The 24,721-nt window shown below is 47.9% G+C and overlaps 1 protein-coding gene across 1 annotated transcript; it reads right to left on the reverse strand.

The window, feature by feature from the left end:
- Positions 1-443: 443 nt before the first annotated feature.
- Positions 444-23,390, reverse strand: PGD (phosphogluconate dehydrogenase). The gene is made up of 13 exons (XM_054440021.2): positions 21,273-23,390; positions 20,695-20,770; positions 19,826-20,005; positions 17,301-17,366; positions 16,182-16,300; positions 12,395-12,464; positions 9,003-9,137; positions 7,313-7,502; positions 3,460-3,590; positions 3,068-3,201; positions 1,648-1,747; positions 1,052-1,174; positions 444-961 (listed from the first exon to the last, which is right to left on the reverse strand). The coding sequence occupies exons 1-13, from the start codon at positions 21,434-21,436 to the stop codon at positions 842-844; spliced, it is 1,608 nt and encodes a 535-aa protein (XP_054295996.1). The 5' UTR covers positions 21,437-23,390; the 3' UTR covers positions 444-841.
- Between the last annotated feature and the right edge of the window lie 1,331 nt (positions 23,391-24,721).

A 24,721-nucleotide genomic window follows, 5' to 3' on the forward strand; every position in this document is an offset into this window, starting at 1 on the left:
ACTGAATCCCTGGGCCTGACTTAGAGCAAGTAGAGACAGGTGTGGGAAAGGAAATAAATCAGACCAAGCTGAGCCCATCATTAAAGCGTAGTTCTCTAGAAAGTTTATTATGAAGTATTTGACATACAAAAAGCCATAAAGAATGTCACGTCACGCACAGCTTGCCAGGAGCAAAAAAAAAAAAAAAAAAAAAAGGACGAAAGAAAAAGCACATTACAGTGAACGTCCATGTACCCACTGCCCAACTGGAGGAGAAAGAAAACATGCCCAGTGTATTAAAGCACCTGGTGCGTCCTCCCTGCCTGCCTCCTCTGAGTGAAGCATAATCCTAAATGTGGTGTTTCTTGTGTTATTCTAGTCTTTTTTTTAAAGAAAAATCTTTCTGCCAATGGGGATAATGGCTCCATGTGGCCGAGGTGAGACTAAGAATCTGGAGAAGAGCATCAGTCTGATGTAGCTTTTATTGATTAAAGGAAAAAGGGAATTCAGCCGCATGATACAGAGGTTCCAGTTGATCAAAGTGTGCAAACACCCTTCCCGTCTGCGTGATGGGAACCGCACCAGCACACGGGGCACGCAGAAGCCACTGCCGCAAGGAGATGGTTCCCACTCTCACGCACATGAGCAGCTCCTGGTCAGTCCCAAGAGGCAAGGGCAGAGGGCACGGTGGCTCTCACAGAGCTACTTTACAAATAAACTGTGTGTCTTCCTCAGGAGTCTCTTACAACACTTTTAAAAAAGATCTGAACAGAAAATAGGGCAAAGGGCCAGGTGGCAGTGCCATGAGGCATGTGGAATGTCCTGGTCTGTGGAATCGTGGAGGGTGACAGGAGCAGCATGATCAGGCGTTGTATGACGAGGATGACACAGTGCCACCATGGCCTGTCCAGTTGGTGTGGATAAACTGCCCTGGTTTGGCCAAGAGTTCATAGGTGTGAGCCCCGAAGTAATCCCGCTGAGCCTAGGAAACGAGAGAGTAGGTTGGTCAGGACAGTCCATGGCGCACGACCCCCAGGGGCCAGCCAGGTTAACCCCTGCTCCACAGGCTTACCTGGATGAGGTTGGCTGGAAGCATCTCATGTCTGTACCCGTCATAGAAGGAGAGGGCAGTGGTAAAACAGGGCATGGGAATGCCAGCCTGGACCCCAGTGCTGACTGCCCGCCGCCAGGAGTCCTGAGCACAAAACGCACGGCCAGAGGTTAGTGATCTGCCCCTGGCGACACTGATAGATTTTCATTCATATCAATGTGGGTAAATGAAAAACTGATGGTTAGGCCAGGCACGGTGGCTCACGCCTGTCATCCCAGCACTTTGGGAGGCTGAGGTGGGCGGATCACGAGGTCAGGAGTTCAAGACCAGTCTAGCCAACGTGGTGAAACCCCATCTCTACTAAAAATACAAAAAAAAAAAAAAAAAAAAAAAGCCGGGTATGTTGGCACACCTGTAGTCCCAGCTACTTAGGAGGCTGGGGCAGGAGAATCGCTTGAACCCAGGAGGCGGAGGTTGCAGTGAGCCGAGATCATGCCACTGCACTCCAGCCTGGGCAACAGAGCGAGACTCTGTCTCACAAAAAAAAAAAAAAAAAAATCAAAACTGATGGCCCCAGGGAGGTAGAGTAACCATGGCGCCAGCCCTAGGATACGTACCTGGCAGTTTTCAACAGCTGACTTAAAGAAGTCGTCCAGTAGGAGGTTCTGAAGTTCCGGGTTTCGATCAAATGCATCCTTTATCTTTCCTAGGAATACACTGAAATAATCGAGGGGGGAAAAAAGCAATGCATCTTTTTTTTTTTTTTTTTTTTTGAGACAGAGTCCCGCTCTGTCACCAGGCTGGAATGGAGTGGCACGATCTCAGCTCACAGCAACCTCCACCTCCCAGGTTCAAGCGATTCTCCTGTCTCAGCCTTGCGAGTAGCTGGGATTATAGGCACGCACCACTACAACCAGCTAATTTTTGTATTTTTAGTAGAGATGGGGTTTCACCGTGTTAGCCAGGATGGTCTGGATCTCCTCACCTTGTGGTCCGCCTGCCTCGGCCTCCCAAAATGCTGGCATTACAGGTGTGAGCCACCGCGCCTGGCCAAATGCAATGAATCTTAACTCTAACAGGGAAGTAAGTTGGAAGCCGATGTATACCCTAGTGAAGTACAAAGTTACATTTCTCATCTCTTCAGGCTGTTAACCCTTTTCCTGTTTAGAAAAAAAGTGCAGCTCGCTGCCAGCGCTCATTTAATTTTACATAAACACGCTTTTTAAGGCTGAAGCAAATGTGACTGATTTTCAATGTGAAAATAAAATATAAAAACTATTCTTGGAGTTATTTCTAAAGAGAGCTAATATTAGAATCATCTGAATCACCAGAATCATCTACTTCAGAAAAATCATTCATCAAATGAATCTTCAGCCAACATGAGAACGATGTAACGTCATGTGTAGGAATGCTACGTTTTCTATGATTTGACATTTTCAATGAAAACACAGAGCAAAGTCCCAAGAGGCAAGGCCAGAGGGCACGAGAGTTCACAGACCTACTTTAAAAGGTGTAACAGGTGTAGTGTGCAGCCAGGCGCAGTGGCTCACGCCTGTAATCCCAGCACTTTGGGAGGCCGAGGCGGGCAGATCACCCGAAGCAAGGAGTTGGAGACCAGCCTGGCTAACATGGTGAAACCCCGTTTCTACTACAAATACAAAAAAATTAGCTGGACGTGGTGGCGTGCCCTTGTAATCCCAGTTACTTAGGAGGTTGAGGCAGGAGAATCACTTGAACCCGGGAGGCGGAAGTTGCAGTGAGTCGAGATCGCATACCATGGCACTCTAGCTTGGGCAATAAGAGCGAAACTCGGTCTCAAAAGAAAAAAAAAAAGGTGTAGTGTGGACAATCTAGTTACAGCAACTGAGGTATAGTGAAGAAGGGAACCAGATAATCTAAGCCTATCTTGCTGCCAGTGTCCAGTGATGGGGCTAAGCGACCATCCCTGGAAACTGCTCAAGCTAAGTGTCCCAAGATCGCACTTCTGCACAGCCGTGTGAGTCCTTCCCGTCAGACCCTGGGCTGCCTCTCACTTACCTTCTGATGATGCAGCCCCCTCTCCACATCAGGGCAATGCCACCATAATTGAGGGTCCAGCCAAACTCGGTGGCTGCCTGCCTTAGCAGCATAAAGCCTTGAGCATAAGAGATGATCTTGGAAGCGTAGAGTGCCTAAAGAGTGACACAGAGACCTACTAGGATTGCCATTAGGAGAGTGACCGCCTTATGTCTACCAGTCTTATTCTCATCAGCAGTGGAGATCCCAGAAGGGCCAAGATTCTAGGAAAACGCTCTAAGTCAAGATCCAAGTGAAGGCTGAACTTCATTCCACCTGCCATCCCGTGGCCTTGAGTGTTCTCCCACAACAACCCCCACCCCCACTGCCTTCCACGGGACCAACAAAGACCACTGCCAGGGACTGTGTCCCACCTTCCGAATGTCCTCCAGGAATGATTTCTTATCACCATCAAACTGGAACTTTTGGGGACCCTTCAGCTTTTTGCTAGCTTGAATTCTCTCATCCTTCAGAGATGATAAGCACCGAGCAAAGACAGCTTCTCCTACATGGGGGGATCGGGAAGAGGAAACAGATTACTGTCAGGCCTCTGAGCCCAAGCTAAACTATCATATCCCCTGTGACCTGCATGTATACACCCAGATGGCCTGCAGCAAGCGAAGAATCACAAAAGAAGTGAAAATGGCCGGTTCCTGCCTTAACTGATGACATTCCACCATTGTGATTTGTTCCTGCCCCACCTTAACTGAGCGATTAACCTTGTGACATTCCTTCTCCTGGCTCAGAAGCTCCCCCACTGAGCACCTTGTGACCCCTCGGCCCTGCCCGTAAGACAAAAACCCCCTTTGACTGTAATTCTCCACTACCTACCCAAATCCTATAAAACGGCTCCACCCCATCTCCCTTCGCTGACTCTCTTTTCAGACTCAGCCTGCCTCCACCCAGGTGATTAAAAAGCTTTATTGCTCACACAAAGCCTGTTTGGTGGTCTTTTCACATGGATGTGAGTGAAAATTACCAAAGTTCGAATAGCAACCAGAAGAAAGGTGGAGCAGGAAAGTCTGTTTATACAAAGAGCTGAAAGTTTCAACCTTAGGCCACAAAAGTTGACATGGATCGGAAGGAACTTTTATAAGAAGCTCTAAACAGTTAATTTGATAACTAAAACTCTAAGACAATCTTCCAATATAAATATGAGTATTCAATCACAAAGATTAACATGAAATTCAAAAGGGAGTTTTGAGGGAAAATGAAGAGATAGAAACCACTGTTATGGCTGGGCAAGGTGGCTAACACCTGTGATCCCAGCACTTTGTGAGGCTGAGGTGGGAGGATCACTTGAGCCCAGGAGTTCAAGGCTACAGTGAGCCATGATCACACCACTGCTCTCCAGCCTGGGCAACACAGTGAGACCCTGTCTCTAAAACCAGTAAAATAAAATAAAAACCACTGTTACGTAGAATACTCAGTGTTGGTCCATGAGTAAAATTTCAAATTCAATTTAGAGGACTTTAATTTTTTTTTTGAAGATTTTACATTGATAAGTCACATTTACAGACTCACCCTCACCTGTCAAAAAAATGTTAGGTTTTTATATTTTATGGTTTTCAGTATAGCCGTAATCATTAAAGTTTAACCACTTTACTTCATTTGAATTAAAGTCAATGTAGTATTTTAATATGAAGACATTTAGTATTTTCAGAAAGTATCCCTTATAAAAGACTACTTGCTCAACTGACAACTTACAGTTAGAATAAATGACTCTTTAACCACTTTTTTCCCCCATAGACAAAATGAAGTAAAATCTCGGGGAACTAACAGAGGACTTTATTTCTGAGGAAAGAGGAGCAGCTATGGCTTGAGATTGCTAACCCTACTCCAAACACACGAAAGCAGCTACCTCTCTCCTGGCCCAAATGCACACACAGGATGACTTAGCATTTCTAGAAGGAAGCTTTGTAAGATGACTGGTGCAACAGGCTATGAGGCAAACCTTTCCTGTTAGAGGGGGAGAGGGCAGCTGGAAGACTTCCCTGTTAGTTCACAAATAATGATGGCTCCCAGCCAGGGGGTGGGCCCAGCCACCCTGGGGGAAGAGGTCTATGGATGCACAGGAGAAGAGTAGGATTCTGAGATCCTAATACTTACACATATACTTGAGTCCGTGATGAATAAATTGCGCCTAGCTATCGGCCCCTCCCTCCTCACCTATGTTATGGCTCAGATCTGCTAAAAGCAGCCAACTTCCTTCTATACAGCACGTAACTGTAGAAACCACCGACTTCCCTCCTTACTCTGCCTTACACCACACAGTTCATCAACAGGGCGAGGCACAATGAACAGGGAGGTCAAAAAGTGAGAAGAGTCAAGGGAGAGAAAGGCAACCTGTATCCAGAGGAGCAAACAGGAAAAATTCTGTTTTATTATTTTTGAGATGCTTCTTTTTTTTTTAAGGCGGAGTCTCGCTCTGTCGCCCAGGCTAGAGTGCAGTGGTGCGATCTTGGCTCACTGCAAATTCCGCCTCCCCGATTCAAGTGATTCTCCTGCCTCAGCCTCCTGAGTAGCTGGGATTATAGGCGTGCGTCACCATGCCTGGCTAACTTTCGTATTTTTAGTAGAGATGGGGTTTCGCCATGTTGGTCAGGCTGGTCTCAAACTCCTGACCTCGTGATCCTCCCACCTCGGTCACCCAAAGTGCTGGGATTACAGGCACACGGCCCAATTCTGTTTTAATATAGTGAGAACATTCTGCCAGAAGCAAAGATCAGCCTTTCATTAACCACGAGAGGCATCTTTCGTTCTCCTTTTTCATTCCTGCCAGAAGTCTATGTATTTTACGCTTAGAACCACCTTTGCTGGGCACGGTGGCTCATGCCTGCAATCCCAGCACTTTTGGAAGCTGAGGCAGGCAGATCCCCTGAGGTTAGGAGTTTGAGACCAGCCTGACCAATACGGTGAAACCCCGTCTCCACTAATAACACACAAAAATTAGCCAGGCATGGTAGCACATGCCTGTAATCCCAGCTACTCGGGAGGCTGAGGCAGGAGAATCACTTGAACCCAGGAGGTGGAGGTTGCAGTGAGCCAAGATCATGCCACTGAACTCCAGCCTGGGCGACACAGCAAGACTCCGTCTCAAAAAACAAACACACAGAAAAAAACCCCCGCTGGCCAAGATTTTGATATTGTTAATCCTCTCTTGTTTTATGTTTATTTCTTTATATTATTTCCTTATCTTTCTGAGTTTTGATGCTTAGCTCACTAATGTAAGATAAAAAAACAAGTGGGCAGGATACACACCAACTTCAGGATAGTGGCTTTCTTCTAAAAGAGGAAGGAGAAGGAACTTAGCAAAACAACAAGGACTCAAATGGATAGGTAATTTTAATTTTTTTAATATCTGGGGGGAAAAAAGGAAATTTTTAATAATTTCTGAGTACACAAGCATATGTTGCTCGTGGGGATGGAGTCTCATTCTGTTGCCCAGGCTTGAGTGCAGTGGCATGATCTTGGCTCACTGTGACCTCTGCCTCCCAGGTTCAAGCGATTCTCATGGCTCAACCTCCTGAGTAGCTGGGATTATAGGCACCTGCCACCACGCCCGGCTAATTTTTTTTTTTTTTTTTTTGAGATGAAGTCTCGCTCTGTCACCCAGGCTGGAGTGCAGTGGTGCCATCTCAGCTCACTGCAAACTCTGCCTCCCAGGTTCAAGCAATTCTCCTGCCTCAGCCTCCCGAGTGGCGCGTGCCACCACACCTGGCTAATTTTTTGTATTTTTAGTAGAAATGGGGTTTCATCATGTTAGCCAGGATGGTCTCGATCTCCTAACCTCATGATCCACCCACCTCGGCCTCCCAAAGCGCTGGGATTACAGGCGTGAACCACTGTGCCCGGCCCTCTTATTCATGAACTTTTCTATGAAAAAGTTCACTCAAGTTACCTGCCTCATAAATAAGATCTTAGATCACTGACTACAATTACATCACGAATGCTAAAATATTCAAGATAAAACTGGATAGGAAGGACAGTCACTTCTGAATTTACCTCACAGTTTGTACGAACGAGATAAGAACGACAAAGAAGAGAATCAAAAGCAGTGTCAGCCTCTCTCACACTGTCAGTTTCTTCAACGCAAGAAAGAGCAAAAGGCACTCTGAAAGCTGAAGAGGGCTGAAAAGATTCTCTAAAGACCAGTCTGTATCAGTCCTCCAGACATCAAGATCAGAATAGTGGACGAAAGGGCCCAAGTGAAAAGCATAACATTACCAATGAGGGTGACGGGTACGCCGTACTCCAGGGCGGAGATGGCGGTCCACTTCCCTGTGCCCTTCTGCCCGGCGCTGTCCCTGATCTTTGGCAGCAGGTGTTTGCCATCGGTATCTTGGAACTTGAGAATATTGGCTGTGATTTCAATCAGGAATGAGTCTAGCTCTGTCTTATTCCAATCCTCAAAGGCCTACGTGCAGAACACAGGAGAGAACCACGTTAGAGGAACGAGGGCTGAGTAAGGAAGCCCCTTGTCCAACGTCCATGCTGACCGATGCTCATGGTTGCCAGCAGGCTCTGCTCGCGTCTGCCTGGGGACTTCTGCTCCTGCTGGTTGAGTTTTACGCTAACTCAGAGTCAGTTGTGTTTGTTCTGAACCTGGTTATACTGAATTTCTGGCCACCAGAAGTGTTGTCTCCTCAGAGCCAAGGGCTCCTAACTTCACTTAGGTCTCTGTGCACTGTCGCCTCCTCAGAAGCCTTCTGCAATCACCGGATCTCGTCCCAGTTTACTCTTCGTTCTCACAGTCATCGCTAACTAGTTTGATATTGTTTATTTATTTCTGTCTGTCTTCCCAGCTCATGGAGGGCAGGCACTTTCCTTTCTTCACTAGTATATCCCCAGCATTTAGAATCATGCTTGGCATATAGTAAAGCACTCATGTGTTTGCTGAGTGAACACATTAAATATTATATATACCAATTAAAAATGAACACAAAAAGAAAAGCACTGTTTCTGTGAAAGAAAACTAAGGCAATGTTTTAGAACAATTAACAGCAAGCCAGTGAAACAAATAATAAAATAAGTGAGGATGACATGAATAAAAAACTAGGAGGAAAACAACAAAAAATCTGGAAAGCTTCTATACTGTATGCCTTGCTAGTGTCTGTAAATCACATCCCACTGGAAATAACTGAAACTAGAAATTCTAGATGATAAGACATGACTAGAAAGCGCATCAGCAAACCATACTTAACGAGAAGGCCTTGGCCCTCCAGAAAATGGCGGGTGAAAGTCCTTTTCTATGGTTTTAGTTAAAAGCTATGTTTACCTCATGATAAAGATACATTCATCTAAAGTATTTAGGGAAAACAAAAGTATGGATACCTGCAGTTTACTTTGAATGTATCCAAAAAATAAGATGAAATTGCTGGGGGATGGACAGACATTGAGAAAGCAAGTACAGGAACCTGTGGATGGGAGAAAGGAGGCGGTGCGTATCCAGGTGTTCACTGTAAAACTCTCAAACTTCTGTGCTGCATGCTTGAATATTTTCATAATAAAATGTTGGGGGAAATGCTTCAGCTTCCCTACTTGGACTGACTTTTCGGATTAACAATCAAAAAACCAATCCCAACTTGATCAGGAAAGAAAGCTTCTGCTGCATCTGCCATGTGCGACAACTGTAGGAGTAAACGAGACAGGTCTGTGGAGTGACACAGTGCCTGACACCAGGTAAGCTACGCTAAATGGTGGCGATGATAACCACCCAGACTCTGTAGGGACTTTCTGCTTAGTGACTAACTAGCATAGTGTACGGCCCTATTACTAACAGTTTCCCTTAAATTAGGCTGAGTCCATGCAGGCCACCCAAATGGCCAAGGGGATAGGAATGAAGAAAAGATTCGGTGTCCGTGGCAAAGTGAGCACTCCCTGCAGAATGGACACAGAGGCAGTGCCGGGGCCTCACCTGGGCCATCTCATCCTGCGCCATGCCCAGCACGTCTTTCATCAGGTGGTATGCCTCACAGATCAGTTGCATGTCCCCATACTCTATCCCGTTGTGCACCATCTTCACGAAGTGGCCTGCTCCCTCATCTCCCACCTGTCAGGACAACAGGCACCAAGAGGCCTTCAGAGAGACAGGCGACACACCAGAGAAGTCCACATCAGCTTTCATGCCAATGTCCCTGGCAAGGCTACCTCTCCACACAAAAAATAACAAGTATAAAATGAGTATAGCATTTTTGATACAAGAATCATATAGCAATTCAAAGCAAGCTTCAGTCCAGTACAATATTATTTAACACTAATTCTAGACTCATTCTTCTCAAGGTTTCTCAAAGTCCCTGAATTCACTTTCAATACCTATGGCTCTCTAGCCTGTATTTTCTACTTTCTCATCATTCAAAGCAACTCCCCACCTTCCCAGCCCCCACCCACAAGAAAAAAAGTCCTCTTTTTCTCAGAGTTACCACTTTTCTAGCAACTAGAGGTTAAAATATATTGGCTAATTAAATCACTTGTTTTTTTTTTTCAAAATATAAATGTATTGTAGTTGTTCCTAATGGCTAGTGAAAAGTAAAATAACCCTAGATCCAAGGTCTCAACCTTGTAAGCCCAGAAAGGAGTCCCTCCAAGGCCCCATCATTATATTTATAAATACAAATAAAGACCAGATCTTTATTTATAAACTAGCAAGATGTATAAAACCAGAATACCAGTTTATGAATGTAGGATGAAAACCTTAACTATGGGTCTTCGTGGTTACAAATGTTAGTCTGGTCAACACATTCTGGCCCTATAGACAAGCAACTGGGAAGCCAGATTATCCACAAATTATTTAGTTGTCAAGAGCTGGAACAAAGGGAGTGATGAGAGCCAAACAGTTCATGGCATCAGACTCTCAGTCATCTACACCCAGCTCCATGACAGGGACGCACCTGCCCAGGAGGCCAGGTGTTTGGATGACCTGGGCAGTCTTTCTGCTGGCTGTCACCACCTGGACCGATACGACTGACGCTTACATCAGGACTTCACTGCCCATGTTTCTTTTTTTTTTGAGACAGAGTCTCGCTCTGTTGCCCAGGCTGGAGTGCAGCAGTGTGATCCTGGCTCACCACAACCTCTGCCTCCTGGGTTCAAGCAATTCTAACGCCTCAGCCTCCTGATGAGCTGGGATTACAGGAGCACACCACCACACTCAGCTAATTTTTGTATTTTTGTAGAGATGGAGTTTCACCATGTTGGCCAGACTGGTCTCAAACTCCTGACCTCAGGTGACCCACTCACCTCAGCCTCTCACAGTGCTGGGATTCCAGGCATGAGCCACCATGCCTGGCCTTGTCCATGTTTCTATTGCTGCCCCCGCTGACTTCTGATTTTGACACTCTAGCCATGCAGTAACATGGCTGCTAACATCTTACTTCACCTTACCCTTCCTGCCACTTCAGCCATGAACTAAGGAGGGCCTGCTTGATCAACACACGTAGGGGGAAGGACTGTGCTTCTCTTCACGACTTTGTCCTAAGTATGTGTATCTAAAAAGAAGTTGCAGGCTGGGTGCCAGTGGCTCACGCCTATAATCCCAACACTTTGGGAGGCCGAGGTGGGCCGATAACTTGAAGTCAGGAGTTTAAGACCAGCCTGGGCAACATGGTGAAACCTCATCTCTACCAAAAATACAAAACTTGGCCAGGTATGGTGGCACATGCCTGTAATCCCAGCTACACTGGAGGCTGAGGCATGAGAATCGCTTGAACCCAGGAGGCAGAAATTGCAGTGAGCTGAGATTACGCCACTGCACTCCAGCCTGGACGACAGAGCAAGACTGTCTCAAAAAAAAAAAAAAGCTGCTACCAGTCCTTTTTACTGCAGTGATCTTTTTGTTTTTGTTTCTGTTTAAGAGACAGGGTCTCTCTCTGTTACCCAGGCTGGAGTGCAGTGGTATGACCACTGTTCACTGCAGCCTTGAACTCCTGGGCTCAAGGGATCCTCCCAAAATGCTGGATTACAAGCATGAGCCACTGCGCCTGGCCTTTTACCGCAGTAATCTACTGTCAGGGAACAGAAGTCCCTTTCCAATCCTTCACACTAATGAGAAGATTACTCAGCCCTTTACGTCAGTACCAGCACCAGCCTCTTTCTACCCTAAGCAGATTCTGACTGAGCTCAATGGCCGACCACTGGTGAAAAGGTAAGGACAGGTGAGCTGCTGTAGCCAAAGCCACCAAGCACTGGCAGGCCTAGGAGGGAGGGCTTCCCGGATTCCTCATAGGCCTGAGTCCTTATTTCAACCTCACCGTTGATCTCATATAAAATAAAATTGAATAATAAAATTCACATTAAAATTGCTGATATAAAATTAAAGGGAATCAGGAGCTAAAGAGAGCTTGGAGATCATGTAATCCAACCCCATATCTTACAGATAAGGAAACCGAAGTCCAAGAAGGGACGTGGCTTGCCTGATGTCACAGTTAATGGAAAGCCAGAATTGCCACGCGGGTCTCCTGAGCCTAATGTTTTTTTCCATCCACAGCATGGGCTGAACTACAATATGAGATAAAGTTTACTTTACCAGCAACGTGAGGCTGGGCATGGTGGCTCATGCCTGTAACCTCAGCACTTTGGGAGGCCAAGGTAGGCAGATGACTTGAGAGTCCAGGAGTTTGAGACCAGCCTGGGCGACATGGTGAAACCCCATCTCTATAAAAAATACAAAAATTAGCTAGGTGTGGTGGCATGCACCTGCAGTCCCAGCTACTCAGGAGGCTGAGGCAGGAGGATCGCTTGAGCCTGGGAGGCAGAGGGTGCAGTAAGCCAAGATCGCACCACTGTAGTATGAACTAGGCTAGGCCTCCTTCACATTCAGTGAGGGTGAAGTCCACAGGTTACTTTGTTCAAGCACAGAATGCCTGAACCCCACACTACGGGAAGGGGGATTTTCCACATTCATGGCCAGGACGTCTGACACCGCAACAGTACATTCAATCCTCTTCCTTTCCCCCATGCAAGCAAACGCCACTTTTGAATCTGACATTCTTTCCTTTGGCCGTGGAATAATATGGCTCAAAAAAATCTTACTTCACTTCATCCTATTCCTTTTTAAGGAATCCATCTTTTAGATGAATTACAGAAGGCTGCTTTCAGTATCAACCTCAAGGCTATGAACAGTCAGTTAAGATACAAAGATGTGAACAGCAGGAATGCATTCTAGGCATCAGATATGCTAGCGATCAAAGATTGAGACGTTTATGTCACCAAGCTAACCACTGGGAGACCACGGTGGCCTTTCTGTGTGCACTTCATCACTTAGACACGCCCATGTTGCCAACTGGCTTTAAAGAGTAGCCGAGAACTTGCCCAGTCACAGCAGGGTTCTCCAGTTCCTACTTTTGCAGCAATGCCTTGGAAGATAGTCTTGATATGGGGCCTGTGTGAAGAAACAGTGCGGTTCAGCTAATGAGAAGAGATGGGCTGAGAGCCCAATTACATACCCATAGACACCAACCCCCATCTTTTCCTTTCTTTTTTTTTTTTTTTGAGACAGGGTCTCTCTCATGTTGTCACCCAGGCTGGAGTGCAGTGGTGTGATCTCACTGCAGCCTCCTCAACCTCCCAGATTCAAGTGACCTTCCTGCCTCAGACCCCTAAGTAGCTGAGACTACAGGTATGTGACACCACGCTCAGCTCATTTTTTTGGATTTTGTAGAGATGGGGTTTTGCCATGCTGGTCTCAAACTCCTGAGCTCAAGTGATCCACCCACCGTGGATACCCAAAGTGCTGGGATTACAGGCATAAGCCACCACTGCACTGGGCCCATCTTTTTCTTTCTAATGGGAGGTGGAAGTGCCCACAAAAAGATAACGAATGTGCTAAGTTCTCAAGGTCATCTTCAGACCCTTGACTGAAACTGGCCCCCTCCTCCAGATCCTGGTGGGCCCTCAAAGCAGAGACTGGACTATCGGACTGAGACTACAGACAGAAAGGCTGAGCAGAAGCATCACCAAAGCACCAGAAGAAATGTCTTCTTAGAGACAGGGTCTCACTCTGTTGCCCAGGCTGGAGTGCAGTGGCACAATCACGGCTCCCTGCAGCCTCAAACTCCTGGACTTAGGTGATCCTCCTGCCTCAGCCTCCCAAGTAGGTGGGGCTACAGGTTTGTGCCATCACACCCAGCTAATTAAAAACATTTTTTTGTAGGGACAGGAACTTGCTATGTTGCCCAGGCTGGTGTTGAGCTCCTGGCCTCAAGCAATCCTCACACCTCAGCTTCCCAAAGTGCTAGGACTATAGGCATGAACCACCATGCGTGGCTAATTTTTTGTTGTTGCTGCAGAGATGGGGTCTCCCTATGTTGATGTGGCTGGTCTTGAACTCCTGGGCTCAAGCACTCCTCCCACCTCAGCCTCTTGAGTCACTGAGATTACAGGCACGAGCCATCGCACCAGGCTCAGAAATTTCTATTGCAGCAGCAGCAGACGGTATGATTGCAAACAGCAAGCAATACGAAAGTTCCTTTAGAGATCCTCTTTTAATTTTTTCCCTTTTCTTTATTTCTCCTTATAATGGCTTTTAGCAAGTGAACAGACCCTCTTTTATTTGTCTGGATGTGTGCTGCCAGGCACAGAATGGTTCTGGACATTTGGATTAAGAACCAGGCAGCGTTTTTGAGAGCTACATTACCATTCAGAGAAAGGCCGCTGTTCATTCCTTCCACAGCTCAGCATGGGGATGTATTACTCCTGAGACTTTCCCTCACTGTTCTGCTCCCTATTGGCCAGCCAGGGTTTCCTCACAAAAAGTTTCTGGTACAGACATGAAATCTTACAGGGTTGTGAAGTTAACATTTAGGATTAGGGATGAAGACAGCTACACCGGAAACTGCAGAGCTTCACTGAACTTTTACAGTGTCCTTCTGGTAAAGGTGCCATTTGTACTTCTGCCACCACACTATGAGGAAAGAGAACTGATGGAAACAACTGGAGCACTCCGTATGTCAAATACTTTTACATGCATTGTCTGCTGGCTGCCTTTCTAACTGCTCACTGTGCAGGTGCTTCGAGATAAGTATTTTCAAATCTTTTTTTTTTTTTTTTTTTTTTTTAAAGAAACAGGGTCTCGCTATGTTGTCCAGGCTGGCCTTGAACACCTGGGCTCAAGCAGTTCTCTCGCCTCAGTCTCCTGAATAGTTGGCACTACAGGTGCAAGCCACTGTACACACAGCTGTTTAAACTTTTGAGAAGCAGAAAGGCCTCTCTACTTCTGTGTTTTATTAATAACACACTGAAGAGAATCCCCAGACTCATGCACCAGAAAGGTAATTTAAAAAATCATTTTTGGCCGGGTGCAGTGGCTCACGCCTGTAATCTCAGCACTTTGGGAGGCCGAGGCGGGCGGATCACGAGGTCAGGAGATTGAGACCACCCTGGCTAACACGGTGAAACCCCGTCTCTACTAAAAATACAAAAAATTAGCCAGGCGTGGTGGCGGGCGCCTGTAGTCCCAGCTACTCAGGAGGCTGAGGCAGGAGAATGGCGTGAACCCAGGAGGTGGAGCTTGCAGTGAGAAGAGATCGAGCCACTGCACTCCAGCCTGGGCAACAGAGCAAGACTCCATCTCAAAAAAAGAATCATTTTTTCTTTTTTACTGAGACCAAGTCTCACTCTATCACCCATGATGGAGTGCAGTGGTGAGATCTTGGCTCACTGCAACCTCCGCCTCCCAGGTTCAAGTGATTCTCGTGCCTCAGCCTCCCATGCAGCTGGGATTACAGGTGCCCTCCACCATGCCCAGCTAATTTTGGTATTATTAGTAGAGACGGGGGTTTCACCATGTTGGCCAGGCTGGTCTTGAACTCCTGACCTCAAGTGATCCTCCCATCTCAGCCTCCCAAAGTGCTGGGATTACAGGTGTGAGCTACCGTGCCCAGCCTTAAAGAATCATATTTCAGGCCAGGCGCGGTGGCTCACGCCTGTAATCCCAGCACTTCAGGAGGCCGGGGCAAGTGGATTACCCATGATTATTTATATATATATATATTTGTTTTGTTTTGTTTTTGAGACCCAGTCTCACTCTGTCACCCAGGCTGAAGTGCAGTGGCACGATCTCAGCTCACTAACCTCCGCCTCCTAGGTTCAAGCGATTCTCCTGCCTAAGCCTCTCAAGTAGCTGGGACTACAGGCGCACGCCACCATGCCTGCCTAATTTTTGTATTTTTAGTAGGGACAGGAATTCACCATGTTGGCAGGATCGTCTAGATCTCCTGACCTGGTGATCTGCCTGCCTCAGCCTCCCAAAGTGCTGGGATTACAGGCGTGAGCCACCATGCCCGGCCAATTTATATTTTTTAATCAAAAAAATTTTTGTTTTACTTTTTTTGTAGAAACAGGATCTCACTATGTTGTCCAGGCTAGACTTCAACTCCTGGATTCAAATGATCCTCCCACCTCAGCTTCCCAAAGTGCTGGGATTACAGGCATGGGGCATTATGCCCAGCCTGTTACCCACGATTATTACATAAAGTTACTTTTGGGCTATATATCAGCTAAAAGAGGCAGACCTTATTCCTACATCCAGACATTGCACAGAACATTATCTAAACTGCTTCCTTAAAGCCTAGTTAGAGGCCGGGCGTGGTGGCTCATGCCTGTGATCCCTGCACTTTGGGAGGCCAAGGCGGGCAGACTGCCTAAGGTCAGGAGTTCAAGACCACCCAGGGTAACATGGTGAAACCCTGTCTCTACTAAAAGGCAAAAATTAGCCGGGCATGGTGGTGTGCAACTGTAGTCCCAGCTACTTGGGAGGCTGAGGCACAAGAATTGCTTGAGCCCAGGAGACGGGGGTTGCAGTGAGCTAAGATCTCACCACTGCACTCCCGCCTGGGCGGGGGAAAAAAAAAAAAAGGCCTATTTAGAACGTCAGGTATCAGTCTTGATAGAAATAACAGAAGAAAAAAGGCAAAAAAGGATTGTGCACATATATTATATCGAAGCAACAAAATGTCTAGATAAAAGAAATTGCCAGCAACTCCTAGCTGTCACACTCAGGGCACCACAGAGATCAGGGTGGCAGAACTGCTCCTAGCTTATTCGTTCTCCAAGTCCAGCTCCCTTGTACAGAGATGGGCACAGTGCTGATGGCACTCACCACGCTTCTTTGTTCCCTCCTGGCATGAGCGATGGGCCATACCGGGCCCCTTCCTCTCCACCACTGACTCCACTCCCCACGAATAAAATTCCCTTGGCCTTGAGGTCTTGGCACCGTCTCTGAAGGACAGAAAAATAATTTCATTATGCTTCCATGTTTCATTATGCTCCCCAAAAATGTTTCCCTTATAAATGAGAGGAAGTATAAGATAGGAATGGAGAGCCTACATTTACAGGAAATGACCCAAGGATCTAGGAATAACTGATGACTCAGGAAAGTTAATCCCCTATGTGTAGGAGTTAAAAAACAATACAATACAACTATGGACATTCAAGATACCTACCTCGTCCCCAAAGTAAAACAATTAAGCCAAATACACATTGGCATTTTACTGGAAAAGACCTTGAATAAGAATCAATTAAGAGTAAGTTTAATACAACTTAATGCCATTCAGCACTTCAGAGCACACAGGACTTCACTCAGCATTTGATACCATTAGAGGAGTGGTTCTAAACCAGTTATAGACTGACATATGGATTACTTAGAAGGGGAAGGGGAGGAGTTAAAACGTAATTCTTAGCCTGCTGTATCTGAGTAGTCATCCTTTGAGTTGTATGTGTGACTGAGAATTCACCCACCAAGTGTGTCTTTTTTTTTTTTTTCTTCAGATGGAGTCTCACTCTGTCGCCCAGGCTGGAGTGCAGTGGCATGATCTCGGCTCACTGCAACTTCTGCCTCACAGGTTCAAACAATTCTCCTGCCTCAGCCTCCCGAGTAGCTGGGACTACAGGCGCATGCCACCATGCCAGGCTAATTTTTTGTATTTTTAGTAGAGACGGGTTTTCATCGTGTTAGCCAGGATGGTCTTGATCTCTTGACTTCTTGGTCCACCTGCCTCGGCCTCCCAAAGTACTGGGATTACAGGTGTGAGCCACCACACCCGGCCCTTCTGTTAAGTGTGTCTTAACAGAAAAAAAGGCTGAGAACTATTATACCAGTAGTAATCTCAAAAAAATCAGTACCACAGGGCAGTTCACCCTACTGTCACATATGCGATGCTGACACTTTTTTCTAGAATGTTCTCAGAACCTGGAAGAATCTGGACTGAAGAACACTTACTGTGGTGTCCCTATATTCAGAATTTCCTCCGTCAATGATGATGTCACCAGTATCCAACAACGGTACCTGTAACCAGACACCAGCATTAAGATGGACCAAAAATGAAACATACCTTGGCAAATTAAAACAAACAAGAATTTATTCCAAATAAACATAGTCTAAAAAGAGTCTCATTCTGTTGTCCAGCTTGGAATGCAGGAGTGCAAACCTGGCTCACTGCAACTTTGAACTCCTTGAACCACAATGCCCAGCTAGTTTTAAAAATTTTTTTGTAGGCCGGGCGCGGTGGCTCACGCCTGTTATCCCAGCACTTTGGGAGGCTGAGGTGGGTGGATCACAAGGTCAGGAGATCGAGACCATCCTGGCTAACATGGTGAAACCTCGTCTCTACTAAAAATACGAAAAATTAGCTGGGCATTGTGGCGGGCGCCTATAGTCCCAGCTACTCGGGAGGCTGAGGCAGGAGAATGGTGTGAACCCGGGAGGCGGAGCTTGCAGTGAGCTGAGATCGCACCACTGCACTCCAGCCTGGGGGACAGAGGGAGACCCCGTCCCAAAAGAAAAAAAAATTTTTTTTTGAGATGGAGTCTCACCATGTCGCCCAGGCTGGTCTCGTTGCCCAGGCTAGTCTTAAACTCCTGGGCTCAAAAGATCCTCCTGGGTCGGCAGGAGGCCAACACACTCAGCCTATTTAATCTTCAATAATCCTCTCTGTGGCCAGAGTTGGACTCTATTTAAAAGTTTAGGGCTGACCGGGCTCAGTGGCTCACACCTGTAATCCCAACACTTTGGGAGGTTGAGGCAGGCGGATCGCTTGAGCCCAGGAATTTGAGACCAGCCTGGACAGCATAGCAAGACCCCGCTTCTATTTTTAAGTAAACAGATTAAACACTGACTATAATGTCTGTCTAGAAGAGAGTAGGAATTCAGTAAATACATATCAAATGGTTTAGTGTATGAATGAATGATTTTATGACAACAGTTCGGCAGTCAGGAAGAGACAGAGCCTTGAACATGAAGATCTACCTACAGCACACCAACCAGGCTGGGCTTTATTATTATTATTTATTTATTTTTATTTTTTGAGACGTAGTCTTGCTCTGTCACCCAGGCTGCAATGCAGTGGCACGATCTCGGCTCACTGCAAGCTCTGCCTCCCGGGTTCACGCCATTCTCCTGCCTCAGCCTCCCAAGTAGCTGGGACTACGGGCACCCACCACCACGCCTGGCTAATTTTTTGTATTTTTAGTAGAGATGGAGTTTCACTGTGTTAGCTAGGATGGTCTCGATCTCCTGACCTTGTGATCCACCCACCTCCGCCTCCCAAAGTGCTGAGATTACAGGCATGAGCCACCGTGCCCAGCCTGGGCTTTATATTATTCAATCTTCCCCCTACAAGGCTCCAGTTAACATTACTTAGTATTTTCCTATACTGAAGAATAACCCACCATTTTTCAGTTTTCTCTGTCTGAAACTGATCACAGGCAGCTTGCCACACAAAAAATTTACTATGTCCTTTTTTTAAACTCAGTGTTCTTCCTTTCTAGGTCATTTGTTTGAAAAACAGTGGCATACTGCTTACAAATCCTTCTCCCCGTGGAAACAACCCCACTGTTGACACCACTCCTCTAGAAAGGAAAGCTCAGCCTCCCCTGAGCTATCACTGCACTGCTTACAGCAAAACATTTCTTCTAAATGGGAGTGCCTGGGTTTTTTCAGAGTTGTTACTATAGAACTATTTTGGAGTATCTAAACACATTATTTCCACTGGTTCCCCTACATTTTTCTTCCAAAAAAGATATACCTGCTAAAGCCAACAAATTGTTTGGTACAAAAATAAGCATCCAGTTCCCTAGGATTCCCTAAGGAGATCTTGATTTTATTTTCATTTTTTTTTGAGACAGAGTCTCGCTCTGTCGCCCAGACTGGAGTGGCACGATCTCAGGTCACTGTAACCTCTGCCTTCCAGGTTCAAGCGATTCTCATTCCTCAGCCTCCCGAGTAACTGGGATTACAGGCGTGCGCCACAACGCCCAGCTAATTTTTATATTTTTAGTAGAGATGGGGTTTCACCATGTTGGCCAGGCTGGTCTCGAACCTGGGACCATAAGCTTGTAGCTGGGACCATAAGCTTGCACCACCATACCCAGCTAATCTTTTAATTTTATGTAGAGACAGGGTTTCGCCACGTTGCCCAGGCTGGTCTCGAACTCCTGGGCTCAAGCGATCCATCTGAACCAGCCTCCCAAAGTGCCGGGATTACAGGCCTGAGCCACTGTGCCCCGCCTTAATGTTTATTGAAATGTCTGTTAGTATTCTCAGAATTACTACCACCAAAGGACAAAGTTACTTCCTAAGTGCTGATCAAGTTAACCAACACTGCGACAGTTAAGCAATCATTTGGTCAGAGCTTAGCAGAAATTAAAAAAAAAAAAAAATCTCTAGAGTTAAAAGAAGGAGAACTAAAGGAAGAAACCAAAAACAGCCGTTATCATGGTAGCAGCTGAGAGCAGAGCTGGCCTCACCAATTTCTCGATGAAATCATCCACAGCTTGCCCAGCCTTCACCAGGAGGATGATCCGCCGGGGCTTCTTCAGCTTGGAGACCATCTCTTTCAGGGAGTGGGCACCCACCACTTTGGTTCCCTTTGCCTCATTGGCCAAGAAATCATCAACTTTGGAGACAGTCCTATTAAAAGCACAGACCTAGAAGGACAAAAGTCCTGAGTAGGAGATCCAGGACACACAAGACTTTCAGACTGTGGCCCAAGTAACAATGACCTTTCCATTCAGCCCAAGTTCTGGGGAGGTCAGACCTGCCTTTGCCTTTTCTTCCCCCAGCTGTGGGAGGCTCACTGTAAAGTTATGTCACCTCAGTAGGATGAAAACGGCAGACAACCGAGACGAAGGCCAACTACCCCCGGCGTATCAGGTAGAATCCACAACCAACCTGTTAGGACTCAGAATCAAATCCAGGAACTGGCCGGTTCAACAGGCTCTATCTTGTTGTTATTGATCATCCTGGCGTCTAAGCCACTTTAGCACTTAGAAGAAACATTTTCACTCTCCCCACATCTCATCAGGCAATCAAGTTAGAGCTCTACACAGCCAGCAAGGGTTCTCCTCCCGCACCCTTCTTCTCTACTTAAGACACTGATCTGTTCATTCGGGCTGTGAACCTCACGGACCCACAGGCACACTCCGCAGGACTAAGTTCGGGATCGGCCCGCCCACGCCTACAGGGTGCTTCTCCTTTCCAAACAAAAATGCCACGAGCAGCAACAGAGCACATTCGCAAAGTACGGCCAGGAGACCCGTGAGCTCCCAGACCCATCGCCGGCCTCGGCTAAGGCGCCCGGGAACCAGAGAGAAGACAATGCGCCCACGCCGCTTACCACAAAGCCGTGGTCATTCATGTTCAGAATTAAGTTCTGGCCCATGACGGCCAATCCGATCAGCGCGATGTCAGCTCTAGAGGGGCAGAAACAGAACAAAGGAAAGACTCAGCAACACTCGACGCGCTGCAACCCAGGGGCCCGGTCCTCCCACATTTGGCCGTGACTGGGAGTCTGCACTTTCCTCCGCGCCTCCCGCGGGCCCCCCGAAGCCGGGCGCGCACGCTGCAGAGCCTCTGCCGGGCAGGCGGCCCCCAGCCCCGCCCTCGCGCCCGGCTCCGGCTGGCACGCGTCCCGCAGGTGTCCCTGCAGACTCGGCGAGGCCTGGCCGCGCCTCCTCCCTGGCCCTCAAAGGGACCCGCCCCGCCCCATGCCTGCGCGGCCGAGAGGGCAGGGGCCGGGCCCGCAGGGAAGGAGCTCCGGGCCCAAGACGCCGTAGGGCCAGGGTCACTGAGCCCCAACTGAGCTCAGGCGACCCCCAGGGTGGGAGGCGTCGGAGAGAACGAGGGAGATCCCGACCCCCAAAGAGTTCTCCGCCCGCTGAGGCCGAGCCAGGCTACCCCTGGCGAGTCACTCACTGGGCCATGGCGGCGGACAGAGAAAAACAGAACAGCTGCGACGCGCGGAGGACGAGTGAGGGAGAGACCCGCGGGGGCTCCCTCCAGAGGCTGCGGCCGCTCACGCCCGGCTTTTCGGCGCCGGCCAATCGAATGGAAGGGGTGGAGCCGTGAAGCCACGCCATTGGCTCTCCCCGACGCCTGTTAGACCATCCGAGGCAAACGTGCCCGCCCACGCCCGGGGGGCCGGATCAGTAGAGCGCCGAGCACCTAGATGACATTGCCCCGGCGAGGTTCGGGGCTCCCCGCCCACGCGCAGAGCTCTCCGCTCGTCCCAGCTGCACCTCGGTCCTGCAGGCCGTCCTCCTGGCGCAGCTGTAGCCATAGCAACTCACGCAGGACCGCGCTTTACAGTCTACCAGGCACTCGGACGCCTTTGGCGCGAGCGCCCGTCGCTCCTTCCTCAGGTCACTGCGCTGCATCGTGAGCATCGGCGTCGTGTCCCTCCGCTCCGGAGCAGGGGCCGGGCGTGCTCGTTCAGTCCTGTGCGCACTCGGAATGGGGCCGGGGAAGGCTGAGCCTCAGGGCGACCCTGATGTGGGGCCGTGCGACCGCTCACTGCGGGTGAAGAGACCCAGGCGCAGACAGCGCAGGCAGGGTATGTGTTGGTCGGAGTATGATGGGGTCAGGACTTGAGTCTTTCACCCAGGCCCGGAGATAATGGCATTGAACCCCTTCCCGTTTTGTAGACGCTATGTGACCCGCGAGATGGACCAGGTTAAATGCAGAGGCAGATACGAAAATCCAGCCATCTTAAGCCAGACATTAAAGAGATTTGCAAAGTAGCCAAGCAGCGCTTCTTATCTTACTGAGTCCCTTCTTGCTAGGAGGAAATTGTTATTCAGAAGTTTGAGTTTTAGATTTTTTTTTTTTTTTTTTTTGAGCTCACTGCACCTTCCGCCTCCCGGGTTCAAGCAGTTTTCCTGCCTCAGCCTCCCAAGTAGCTGGGATTACAGGCGCCCGCCACCACACCCAGCTAATTTTTGTATTTTTAGTAGAGGTGGGGTTTCACCATCTTGGCCAGGCTGGTCTCAAACTCCTGACCTCGTGATCTGCCCGTCTTGGCCTCCCAAAGTGCTGAGATTACAGACTTGAGCCACTGTGCCCGGCCTTTTTTGATGTCGTTGTTGAGATGGAGTCTGGCTGTGTCTCCAGGCTGGAGGGCAGTGGCGCGATCTGGGCTCACTGCAACCTCCACCTCCCAGGTTCAAGCGATTCTCCTGCCTCAGCCTCCCAAGTAGCTGGGACTACAGGTGTGCGCCACCATGCCCAGCTAATGTTTTTATTTTTAGTAGAGACAGGGTTTCACCACGTTGGCCAGGCTGGTCTCGAACTCCTGACCTCAAGTGATCCACCCACCTCAGCCTCCCAAAGTGCTGGGATTAGAGGTGTGAGCCACTGTGCCCGGCCAGTTTTTAATTTTTATAAAGACCACGTCTTTGCTCTGTTGCCCAGGCTGGAGTGCAGTGGCATGATCATAGCTCACTGCAGCCTGGAACTCCTGAGGTCGAGCAATCTTTTAGCCTCAACTTCCTGAGTAGCTAGGACTACAGGCATGCAACACCACGCCCGGCTAAGACATCCTACTTTAAAATATGTCAAACTTCACAGCACAGTTATTTTTTTTAAATACAGATTTAATGAGATAATTTACATGTCATACAATTCAAACATTGTAAGTACACATTTGGATGACCTTTAATTTATACTGTTGTGTAGCCATCACCATAATCCACTTTTAGAAAACTTCCATCACCCCAAAACGTTCCCTTGGGCCTATTTGTAGTCAGTCTCTGCTCTTGCCCCCAGCCAACCTCTGATCTACTTTGCATGGTTTTTGCCTTTTCCAGAAATTTCATAGAAATGGAATAATAGCATGTAATTTTTTTGGTCTGGCTTCTTTCACTTAGCATCACGTTTCTGAGGCTCATCTGTGTTGTTGTATGAGTGGTTTGTTCCTTTTCATTGCTGAGTGGTATTCCATTATGCAATTATATCATCATTTGCTTATCCATTTATCTGTTGATAGACATTTGGATTGTTTCTAGTTTGGGGAATAAATAAATAATTCTGTTCTGAACTCATGTACAAATTGTTGTTTTCATTTCTTTTGTGTGTGTGTGTGAGATGGAGTCTCACTCTGTAGCCCAAGCTAGAGTGCAGTGGCACGATCTCTGCTTACTGAAACCTTTGCCTCTGGGGCTCAAGCGATTCTCCTGCCTCAGCCTCCCAAGTAGCTGGGACTAGAGGTGTGCCCCACCACACCCGGTTAATTTTTTTGTATTTTTAGTGGAGACGGGGTTTTACCATGTTGCCCTGGGTGGTCTCGAACTCCTGAGCTCAGGAGAGCTACCCACCTTAGCCTCCCAAAGTGCTGGCATTACAGGCCTGAGCCACCACGCCCGGCCTGTTGTTTTAATTTTTTTTGGACATATACTTAGGAGTGGATTGCTGGGTTTTAAGGTAAGTGTAACTTTTTAAGAAACTGCTGGCCAGGTGTGGTGGCTCACACCTGTAATCCTAGCACTTTGTGGGGCCAACACAGGTGGATCACTTGAGCCCAGGAGTTGAAGACCGGCCTGGGCAACATGGTATAACCCTGTCTCTACTAAAAATACAAAAATTAGCCCGTCGTGGTGGCACACGCCTGTAATCTCAGCTACTCAGGAGGCTGAGGCAGGAGAATTGCTTGAACCCGGGAGGTGGAGGCCTCTACTGAAAATAGAAAAACTGAGGTGGGAGGATCACCTGAACCTGGGGAGGTCAAGGCTGCAGGGAGCCATAATTGTGCCTGCACTCCAGGTCTCGCCCTGTTGCCCAGGCTGGAGTGCAGTGGCGTGATCTCGGCTCACTGCAACCTCTGCCTCCTGGGTTCAAGAAATTGTCCTGCCTCAGCTTCCCAAGTAGCCGGGACTACAGGTGCACGCCACCACGCCCAGCTAATTTTTTGTATTTTAGTAGAGACAGGGTTTCGCTGCATTGTCCAGGCTGGTCTTGAATCCCTGAGCTCAGGCAATCTCCCCCCTCAGCTTCCCAAAGTGCTAGGATTACAGGTGTGGGTCACTACACCCGGCCAATATAAAACTTTTAACAAAACCCCAGACTTTATTCCAATGACAATTTTTCTGCTGGGCATGGCGGTTCACACCTGTAATCCCAGCATTTTGGGAGGCTGAGGTGGGAGGATCACTTGAGCCCAGAAGTTGGAGACCAGCCTGAGCAACATAGTGAGACCCCCATCTCTACTTAAAAAAACAAAAATTAAAAATAAAACTAGCCAGGTGTGGTGGTGCATGCCTGTAGTCCCAGCTACTCGAGAGGGTTAGGTGGGAAGACTGCTTGAGGCTGGGACGTTGAGGCTGCAATGAGTCATGATAGCACCACTGCACTCCAGCCTGTGACAGAGCCAA

The sequence above is a fragment of the Pongo pygmaeus genome, chromosome 1 (assembly GCF_028885625.2).
Source record: "Pongo pygmaeus isolate AG05252 chromosome 1, NHGRI_mPonPyg2-v2.0_pri, whole genome shotgun sequence".
Classification (NCBI taxonomy): domain Eukaryota; kingdom Metazoa; phylum Chordata; class Mammalia; order Primates; family Hominidae; genus Pongo; species Pongo pygmaeus.